This window comes from Haliaeetus albicilla, chromosome 3 (assembly GCF_947461875.1).
Source record: "Haliaeetus albicilla chromosome 3, bHalAlb1.1, whole genome shotgun sequence".
In the NCBI taxonomy this organism is placed as follows: domain Eukaryota; kingdom Metazoa; phylum Chordata; class Aves; order Accipitriformes; family Accipitridae; genus Haliaeetus; species Haliaeetus albicilla.
Window position 1 is genome coordinate 48282368 of NC_091485.1, and position 11004 is coordinate 48293371.

The following is an 11004-nucleotide window of genomic DNA, read 5'->3' on the forward strand; positions in this document are numbered from 1 at the left end:
AGCTATTTATGGCTCGGTGGGCCCACGATACCTCAGGCCATCAGGGGAGAGATGCAACATATAGATGGGCTCGAGATCGAGGGGTGGACTTGACCATGGACACTATCGCACAGGTCATCCACGAATGTGAAACATGTGCCGCAATTAAGCAAGCCAAGCGGCAAAAACCCCTGTCACATGGGGGGCGATGGCTGAAATATAAACAGTGGGAGGCCTGGCAGATTGACTATATCACACTCCCACGAACACGCCAAGGCAAGTGCCATGTGCTTACAATGGTGGAAGCAACCACTGGATGGCTGGAAACATACCCTGTGTCCCATGCCACTGCCCAGAACACTATTCTGGGCCTTGAAGAGAAAATTTTATGGCAACACGGCACCCCAGAAAGAATCGAGTCGGACAACGGGACTCACTTCCGAAACAACCTCGTAGATACCTGGGCCAAAGAACACGGCATTGAGTGGGTATATCACATCCCTTATCACGCACCGGCCTCCGGAAAAATCGAACGATACAACGGACTGCTGAAAACTACATTGAGAGCGATGGGGGGTGGGACTTTCAAACATTGGGATACACATTTAACAAAAGCCACCTGGTTAGTTAATACTAGAGGATCCGCCAATCGGGCTGGCCCCGCCCAACCAAGACTTCCACATACTGTAGAAGGCGATAAAGTCCCTGTAGTGCGCATGAGGAGTATGTTAGGAAAGACAGTCTGGGTTAGTCCTCCCTCAAGCAGAGGCAAACCCGTTCAAGGGGTTGTTTTTGCTCAGGGACCTGGGTACACCTGGTGGGTGATGCAGAAGGATGGGGAAGTTCGATGTGTACCTCAGGGAGATTTGATTTTGGGAGAGAATAGCCAGTGAATTGGGCTGTATGATACCTAACTGCTAAATACCCTGCCAATGCATGTCATTGTATCTATAGTGTCTATATGCCATATCAAGGGTATTACTGTAAGAATTACCCAAATGACTGCGGGATGGACTTTGAAACTAAGCCAAGTACAACAGCGACAGAACTTGAACTGACACCCAGCAATTTCCTCAAGATCAACATCCTCGACCTGCAGAACAAGGGCGTGAGTTGCACCAAATGTACTAGCCACAAGTTCCAGAGGCAGCATACAACAACCCACCATCTCACACCATCTCTCTTATCCTGAAGAACTGTTACAACAGATGGAGCCCCAAAGTCATGGACTAAATAAAATCAATGGACACATTAGAGGAATAGCACATACGCTAAAGGAATACCATTCGCGTGTGTGTGCGGGGGGACGACGGGGACGGACGCAAGTCCATATACTTATATGTATAAGACAAGGAAGTGGTAGTGGTCGATTGGAAAATGTAAGATCTGGGCATGATGTAGATGGTATAGAATAAGGGGTGGATAATGTCCTGGGTTCAGCTGGGATAGAGTTAATTTTTTTTTTACAGGAACCTGGGAGGTGGGGGGCATAGCCGGGGCAGCTGACCTGAACTGGCCAAGGAGCTATTCCATACCATGTGACATCATGCTCAGTATATAAAGGGGGAGCGGGCCGGGGGGTGGGCTCTTCTTTTCGGTGGGGGAAGTGGCGGAGCGTCGGGTCCCGGGTGGTGAGCAGTTGCACTGTGCATCACTCTTTTTGTATACTTTTTCATTAGTACCGTTGTTGTTGTTGCAATTTCTTTGTGTTGTTCCAGTAAACTGCCTTTATCTCAACCCTCGAGGTTCCAGGTTTGGTTTTTTTTTCTCTCCTCCGTTTTCCCCCCATCCCACCGGAGGGGGGCGGGAGGAGTGAGCGAGCGGCCGCGTGGTCCTTTGTTACCGGCTGGGCTGAAACCACGACACCATGTTATTATATTTTCTTAAAGTAATTGATGAGATAGTTGCTTCTATGCCACCACTTATCTTATATTTTAGAAGGGGGGGGGAAAAAAGTAGTTTAGTATCCCAAAATATAGAGTAATGAATTACATTAATCTGTAAAATTAGATCAGATTTTGGATGGAAACAAAAAAATTTTCTATAATGATACTTAGTTCTGTCATGGGATAGCATCTGTGATTTAGTGTTGCCAAAAAGCCACGAAACATCGGATTTGTTTTTTTTCATTGTTGGCTTATTGCTACAGTTAATTCATGTCAGATTTTGTTTTCTCTTGATTTAGTGCTACAGCCATTATATAACAAGATAATTGCATTAAATGGACTTTGTTTAAAGTTTCATTATATGAGCAAAGGAATTGTGATACTTGTTATGATTGCACAAAGCACAAGTAAGGATTATGCAAGTTTCCTTGTAGTCTTTTTCCAGTTGTTCCTCTCTCCTTAAATTATCTTTATCACAGAAAGCTGGAGGTTCCTCAGCTTTTGCTTTGCTGCTCCAGTGAAATGAACCTGAATTGTTGTCCCAAAGGAAAACATGAGGTGACAGGAAAAATGGACTTGGTGTTTTTCTCCAGTACTGGAGGATGGAAAAGGAAAGGGCTGCACCAGTGATGCTGTGAGGGAGGGAAGAGGGAAAATAGTCCAGCAATAGTTGTTGCTTCACCCATGCTGAGCTTTTATTTTGGTAGCTGCTGCAGCAGTCATTCTGGGTCTGGTATAAGCAAAACAGGCTTGTCTATTGGGAGGTGAGGGAACAGGAGGGCGGAACAGCCATGGCCAGCTGCCACTGTTTTCGGCAACCAGCTGCTTAGGCAAATAATTAGCTTGTATTACTGCCCTGAGCTCTATGTTCCTGTGTTCTAGTCCTGGATGTCTTCTGAATGGTGATGGCAAATCCTTTTTAATGGAATTGTTGGGTTTTTTAATTATTTGTTTGTTCACTTTTTTTGAAGAAGTTTTGAATGGCTGTTCAATGAAAGATTTAAATGTCAGATAGTTTAAAGTCTGTCTCATGTTTGCAGTTTTTTAATACATATGAGAAGTATACCCAAAAGAAATATTAAAAATATGCAGTTTTCTTTCTTAAGCTACTAAATATCTTTATTTTAAAGTAAGGTTTCTAAGAAGTCAACTTACAGTAAGAGGAAATAATTTGTTAGACTAGCTAATTAAAGTGGACAAGCTCATGAAGGGACTGCGTGCTTGAAAGCTTGTTGCTTTTTATTATTGTTGAATAGTGCTCATATTTCTGTAACAAATCATTGGTTTGGGGTCAATGGGAATTCAAAGTTCTTAATTTCTTCCACAAATTAAAACCAAGATCAGCACCTGGGAGAGCATTTGAAAGAAGAAAAATTTTATTTACAGCCCTATATAGTGTATGTATATTTTGTCCAGATGATCTTTGAATACTCATAAATACTGACCTTCTTCCTTTGGTACAGGTTCTGCTTTCTGTGGTTCATCTGGCTTTTTATTTTCACCCTTAAAAAAATAAACAAGATTACAAACTGTCTATGCTCATCGTTGAGAATTATAAGGATGGTTTGATGTCTACAACATTCTCCTAGGAATTTGATTAACCAAGTTGACATACACTGAGCTTCATTCCTGGGCGTTGTGTGTGTGTTCTTGGACAAGACTTTCCAGATAGGTTCACAAAAGGACTTGGATGCTGAAATAAAAAACTCATGTCTTCACATCTGCTGTGCAAACCCAGTTACTTAGCCTGGAGTTCTGCTGTTGCATGTTCCCAGAGCCTCCTTCATGTTGTCAAGACTGATTTGTTCAGTGCTGCCACTTACAAGGCAGTCTGCATCTCTGAATTAGTCATTCTTCTGCCTAAACTTTCTGCTGGGCTAATACACCTTTGTTAGAGTTACCTTACCACAATGACAGATCTCTATCTTTACAAAATATAGAGACAGTAGCAACTTTCACAGAAAAAAATTAACTTCCTCCCACACTTACTGGCTTAGATTCATGAACTAAGTCCTCATGTACCTGTACCTTGGTTCATCTTGGCTTTGACAGAGTGACCCTTGGGGGAGGGAGTGAGAAGTGCATGGGGAGTTTTAGGTGTTCACTACTATGCAACAGCATAGTGCTATTCAGGACCATAAGCATTTGTTAGCCCAGAATGAATATGCCTGGTGTTTACCATGGTGATTAACAGAGAAAGATATCAGTATAAGCATATGGAAAATTATTTGACTTTAGGAGACTTCAGGTCTTCATGCAACTTCCCCTCCCCTGCCCCTCCAAACTCAATGACCTTCTCTTTCTTTGAGTTTCTGATATTAATTTGGAGTTTGTCTTTTTCTATGAAAGTATTTTTTTTTCCTGTCTGCTTTTATTCAGAGAATCTGGTACTGAAGTTCTGATGTACATATATATATAAATAATTACATTAGATATATATATAAAAATTAAAATTAAAACCCCAATCAATCTCTATGCATACTAGAGGTACTTGCAGGATGTTTTGTTGTAAAGGTTGTTTTCTTTGTTTCAGGCTTCCTTCTGATAGCATAAGAACATTAGTGTGAGAATAGTGCTCTACAGTTACCAGATACTGTGTACATTTCTTCTTTTCTCTTTAGATGGTATGTCCTTGCAGGCAGAAAATGTCTTAATGCTTGACCCATTCATCTGCCTCCATCTTAACAGTATCTAAAATAGTGGAGGCTGATGGTGATATAATCTGAGTGTTGTGCTGATATATGGAATTATTCTGGTGAAAAGAGTAAGCCTTGGGTCCAGGAAAATCTAAATATATATATTTTCCTAGAGCAGTTTCTTAAGTGAGGTATCAGGCTGCACACAAGTCAGCTGCTGAGATTCAGGATTTTTCTTCTTTCAAGGCAATGTTTCATTGACCCAAGAAAACTGATGAGCAGAACTTTAAAAGAAGCATGAACAATACTTTGCCTGCAGATCTGCAGCATAGGAAGTTTTAATAGACATTTTTGCCATTTTGTGTGGATGGCAGTATGGATATGCCGTTTCATCAAACAATTTGTTTTTGCATGTTTATAATAATGACAAATCAAATTTGAGTTGTAGTTGGGCTGGATTAAACTGTACCTCTTCTTGAGGTTGTATAAACCTATGAGCTCTCAGAAAAACATCAGTTCTAGAAATTATTCAGTCTTCTGAACATTTATGTTTCCATCAGTTTTACTTAAAACTGTAAAATTTATGGAACACTTGTACGTGTAAATCAAGGCTCCCAGAAGTTAAGTCAGAGTCTTTGTATATGCTCGACCATTGTGAACATGTTAAAAGAGACTGCTTAGTTAAAATTAACTTTATAATGGTGGCATTTCAATTGTTTCATTAAGCATGAATTCAGATTAATAGATCAGGCTGACACTAAAGAACTCATTTCACTTTCTAAATTATTTGGTGAAATCCTAAATTGTTGCCATTTTGCCTTGTAAAGTTTTGATTATGTCAAGCTAGAAAAAACCAAAACACTCCATAGGACATTATTGAGGAAAGATAAAAATGCAAAGGTAACAACTGAAGGAGTATCTACCTTTCGGTCTCATTTAAAAATATTCCATTAAAAAAACAAAAACCCCCTTAACTTTACAATGAAGAGCTACTAAATAAAAAGTATAGACTGTAGACTAATATGACTTACTGTATTTTTCAAACAGGAGTTATATTAATAAAACCAAGCCAAATATAATGCTTCTTAAAAAAGCTACTAAATTACTTTGCCTTTCCCACAGTTACCAGGAAGCAGGCTGATACATATCTTATTCCATTCTAAGATTGAGAAAGGATATACTGACATTTTCTGTGAGCAGGGAACAAGACCTCTCATAAGCTTGACTATTTCAGGTTAGCCCTATTTGGAAAGCAACTTGCAAAAGGAGGAAATCTATATTTTCTTCCTAAAGAAAATGTGGGATGGGGAATAAAGCCATTTATTTGATTTTGCTAAATAAAAATTGATACCATGAGCAGTAAGTATGTTTGAAAATCTAACCTTTGGCGTTTACTTACGTAAATAATTTCTAAACAAAAGGTAGTATTACTGAGTCTATACTAAACAATAAAAACTGTACCTGGCCTGTAGATGCCTTGGGTGGTGGAGGGACACCTTCATTCTTGCACTCTGCTTCCTCAGGTGATAATTTTGGTCTAGAAAATACTGCTTTTAGTTTTCTAAACATCTTGCCTATTCAGCTCTCCTGAAGCCTCTATAACTCTTTTATCATGAACAGGTATACAGCACATGTTTTCTTGCCACTAGTAATCAAGCCAATTAGACACTTAATCAGGTTTAGGGCTGATTAATGCCTTAAAGAAATTCCTTGCACAGTCTGTTTCAGTGATGGCTTTTTGTCACCATTAATACTTTTATTTTATGTTGTAGACAAAGTTATTTCTAGTCTTGACAGTTACACTACGTACAGACTCAACTTTTCATGCACAAATTCAGAGGAGAGTGAACACTTTCAGGTTAGAATAAATCAGTGTCTAATCTTTTACGTACTGGTAATTAAGCATTTAGTTTATATATAGAAATTAAGTTTTATGTTCTAAAGACACCTGTAGTTTAACCAGGAAATGAAAAAGATTAATTAACCAGTAATCACCAGCTACCCAGTAGATTACATGAGATCTCAAGAGGTTTAATTTCTTTGCAGTCCTGAACATTTTTTTTATTTTTTTTTTTTAAATTTTTTAAGTGAATGACACTAAAAGGTCTTCTGTTGGGGTTTGTTTTAGTAAGTTTATACCTGGTTTTATTCCACCCTTCTTATTTTAATACATGGAAATAATTTCATCTTTCATTTTTCAATGTATTTACAGACAATACTATTTTATGCAGTCTTAGCTACAATTTTGATGAGATTAAGTTTTAGGTGAATGTCCTACAAATTAGTAAAATATAGATTTTTAAAGAGTTTATAACTAGGATGTAATTTTGAGATTCTATAGGCTTTGGGTCATCCTACATAAATTTCCATAAAATCAAGCATCCTTTAGTTTATAGGTAAAACCCAAATTCAGAGTTCACTTCTAGTGCCATGTTGATTCAACCCATTAACAATGGTCTTTACAACTCAATTTTCTCTTCTTGTCCTTAATTCCACTTTATTTATTACAAGTCTAAGCCTTCACTTTAAGGTCTGAATTTAAGCTAACAGCTTAGAATTGATTTATGCTGGTCATCAAGTCATCAAGAAATGCAGAAGCCTACTCCTTTGAGTTATTTCCATAATTACATATTTATCAATCATATTGAAGTATTGAAAATGTCCCAATGGCAACCTCCTTGGCGCTTCTATTGTCTGGCGAGAATGGTTTCTAATCCTTATTCTACCATAGTAGTAACCATAAGAATGAGTCAACAATTTTCATGAGTTAGTTTGCAAGCCTTTTTCCTACATCGACACTTATGAGGCAGACCTTGTAATAGTTGGCCGGACTTCAGTCTTGTAACTGGGAACGCCCCCACATGCATGATTTCATTGCTGTTAGATATAGCAAGAGCTTGGAACCTCCATTTTTATTAAGGTCTGTGTTCTGGTTTACTTTAAAAGCAATGCAATTCTTGCTAATTCTTCAGTTTGTGTTTAAGCTTAGTGTTTGAATGACTAAATTATAAATTAATATCTCAAGTATTTTCACTTATGCAGGTCTGGACAATAGGTAGCTTCTTGTCTTTTGAATGCGAAATTCTGCTTCCATGCTCTTTTTACATCAGCTCATAACAGAAGAATCTCAGAAGAAATCCTAGAAAACAAGTTAGTTTTTCTTTTACTATGTGAAATTTTAGTAGATTAAATTGGTTAATGCAGGAAACTTTAATCAATTGCCACATAAAAACTATACCTGCAGACTGAGCCTTTTTGAGAGCAACTGTTTTCTCATTATGAAAAAGAAATTAATTATTAAAATTTTTTATAACAGGTAATTTTTTCCTTGTTTATTAAAAATGCTGAAGTTGTGCATAAAGCATAACACAATGGAAATATATAGCAATTGTTAAAGGAAAATATGTATCTTTTAAGAATTTATGCAAAATTATGCACGTTCATCTTTTAAAAAATGTCAAGCAAGAATGTGCTTTAATTCTTTTTTTTTATTATAGTGTTTATGCTGGTTTTAATTTATAATTACAAGGCATGCAAAAGGAATGTAGTAGACATTAAAAGGAAAGTGCCTTTGGGAGCCTGTTAATAACTATTGACATCTGCAGTTAATGAATATTATATTGGTTTAGTCTGTGACTAATTAAATAAATGTTTGAAACACCTTCATATGATGTGATTTTGTATATAATAAGCAGACCACAACAAACCTAATATTTTGATACCAATGGAGGTACAAGTTCACCTCCTGACCCTGGTAAGATAATTAGTCTGCTTCAATATTTCATTTCTCTTCTAAGTATTATGGCTATTTAGTTATTTTTGTCAGGCTCTGAACATGCTAAAAGCACTTCAGTTAAATTAATATCATGATACACTGTTTAAGAAGATTAGGAGTGCAGCAGCAAAGCAGATAGCCTGTATCCAGTTAGCTTCTTAGCTAAGTTGGCTTTGACCAGTGCTTACTATATGCTGTATTTATGGTAAACCCTACAGGGTACAGGGATTTCAAGCCTGTCTCATACATTCTCTAGACACAGGTAGAGTACATCCTATATTTATTAATGATGTACCCCCTTGCCCATTTTTATCCTTCGAAGAAATGTTGCTCCTCCATTTAAAAATCTGGCATATGCACTGGCTTTCCAAACTTTTGATAACATTTTTCTTTGAGAGATTTTTTTTTTTTAATCCAAAAGTAAATTTGAAACAAGGCACTAAGACTGGATTTTATGTTCTAAACTTGCACAAGAGATTATTCTCCACGAAACATAGCAGGTGTCTTATAAACTGAGGTAATTTAAATGCCATATGTTTACTTGATTTGTAATCACTGCTAAAACAATTGGCAGGACTCTTTTCCACCACCCCATTTGAAGCTGTGTTAAAGAGTACAGTACTTCTTAAATCATAAGAATATACAAAAGGAAGCATGGTTTCTTTTTCTAATTAATTGTGACAGTTGCTGATGAGAAGAGATTACTTTCTTCAGGACTGTTCTTGGAGGTGTTGGGTGTTTTGTTTTGTTTTGTCTGCTACTTGTTATAAAATGCTTGAAAGCCCTGTGAACTCAGATTTAACTACCAGGGTATTTAATAGGCATAGAGTGAATTCCAAGGACTGCTTTACAGTGTCAGTTGCTCCATTTGTTTGAATGTACAGATCAATAGATATCATGTGAATTTTTTACTTTTGTATTAAATCAGGTGTAGCATGTTAAAAAGATCAAAGCTTGAATTTCACTTCTATTCAGATCTTCCCATGATGCAAAATGTAATGTGCAGGTGTTTTTCATAGGTATCTCTCTTCAGTTTCTCTCTGTGATTCAAGGATCTTGACAGCTAGGAGCAGTACATCTTTCTTTAGAGCTCTGTAATAGTACTCAGACAGAAGCTGGAACTAGCACTTATAATTTTTCCTCTGCACAGTGTAAGATTTGACAATTTTGCCTATTTTTTGGATTAACAAAAATCATAGCACTAATTCATCTGTATTCCTTAATTTTGAGGACTTTGTTAAAAGACTTTTTTTTTTTTCCTCAGAAAAAAATGGTTCTGTAGCTCAGATTTTTCATTTCTACGCATTGTTGTCTCTTTTTTAAACTCAGGTGATACTATCATCTAACGAACTATGCCTTAATAAAGAAAATTAATTCATGCTCTTAATGGAAATATGTCTCCTTAAGCACATTATCACAGTCATGGCCAGATGTATGCATTATAACTGTAGCATTCATAAGGTATGTTTAGAAATAACTAAGGTTACTTAAAAGATGATTCTTCACTGTTTCAATATAAGTAATTTTGCACTGATTCATAAGTCTTTTTTTATGTTGCAGTTTATAGACTGGCACAAATGTACCAGAATAGGCCTCTGCATCCTAAGTTTGAGGCAGTAATAGGTCTTATGGTCTGGAGTAATCTGGAAATACACAATAATCTTGATTGTTTTGGCCTTCAATGAATGCAGACTCTAATTTTTCCTTTCAAATTCAGTTTTATATATGAAATCCAATTAACAGGATTTGTTCAGCTAACAAGAAAAAAAAGATGGGAACAATTTGGTGACAGTACGCTGGAAAAGACAGGGTGCTGATATTTCCTATTCTTTTCACAATCCTCTATATAAAATTACTTAGTGAAGGTAGGAGCCATATCCTAAAGACTAATTTTCTGGAGCCTTCACCAGATTCTGGCTTGCTCTGAGTGTAATACTATCATGATGCCATAATGTGATGGGTGGGTTAGAGGAGGTGACAAAATTGACTGTCAGCCTGCCAAAATTATGATGGCTGATGCCACCTCTTGCTAGTGACCTCTTTTGATGAAAGTAACACGTGAATCAAAGGAATGGGGCTTAAGACAGAAGAAAAATTTAAGCCCACTTATATTTAATTATGCCATTGGTCTGGAGGTATAATAGAAGGTGAAGAAAGGTTCTTCTCTACTAGTAGAGAGTACACTGCCCTTAAAATGTCTGAGGTTTTTTTTCTCTCTTTCTTTTTGATTCTCTTTTTTTCCCCTCAAAACAAAACAGGCACCATCATGAGATGTTTATGCCTGTATTTCTTATGTGTCCTTACAGGCAGAATTTTGTTAGTAACAGTGTGTCACTGCCTAAAATGTGACTCATCACATGAGAAAGCTTTATCAATTAGGGTAGTGCTCAAAAGTCTCTCTCTCTCTCTCACTCAAGTGAATATTAAAAAAGAGTCTCTGGACCTAGGAGAAAAGAGGAACAGCCCCTCCAGAAAGGTGGTCATGAGACCTACCTGGAGGAGTCTCACCCATGGGCTAGGTCACTGGAAGAATTAGGCCCCTGGAGCCCCTCCTGGAAGACCACAGAGTCTCAAACTGGCAATTTAGGGTCTCTTCAGTACCTTAGCTGGTAAGCAGAACTGATTTGGAATGTGTAAGAGGTCATTCTTGTGTCAGAAGCAACCAACCTAAAAAGCAGTGCTCTCATGGCACATGTAGTTGTTTAGTAATCTTATACTACACATGTCA

General features: G+C 37.3%; 1 protein-coding gene across 1 annotated transcript in view; it reads right to left on the minus strand.

The window, feature by feature from the left end:
* The window catches only part of CNGB3 (cyclic nucleotide gated channel subunit beta 3), a 74747-nt gene extending 68608 nt beyond the window's left edge, over positions 1-6139 (minus strand). Inside the window, exons 1-2 of the mRNA XM_069779619.1 lie at positions 5963-6139; positions 3311-3368 (exon numbers count right to left, since the gene is read on the minus strand). Coding sequence (XP_069635720.1) covers positions 3311-3368; positions 5963-6070 — 166 coding nt within the window. The 5' untranslated portion in view covers positions 6071-6139. The remainder of the gene's footprint in view (positions 1-3310; positions 3369-5962) is intronic.
* Between the last annotated feature and the right edge of the window lie 4865 nt (positions 6140-11004).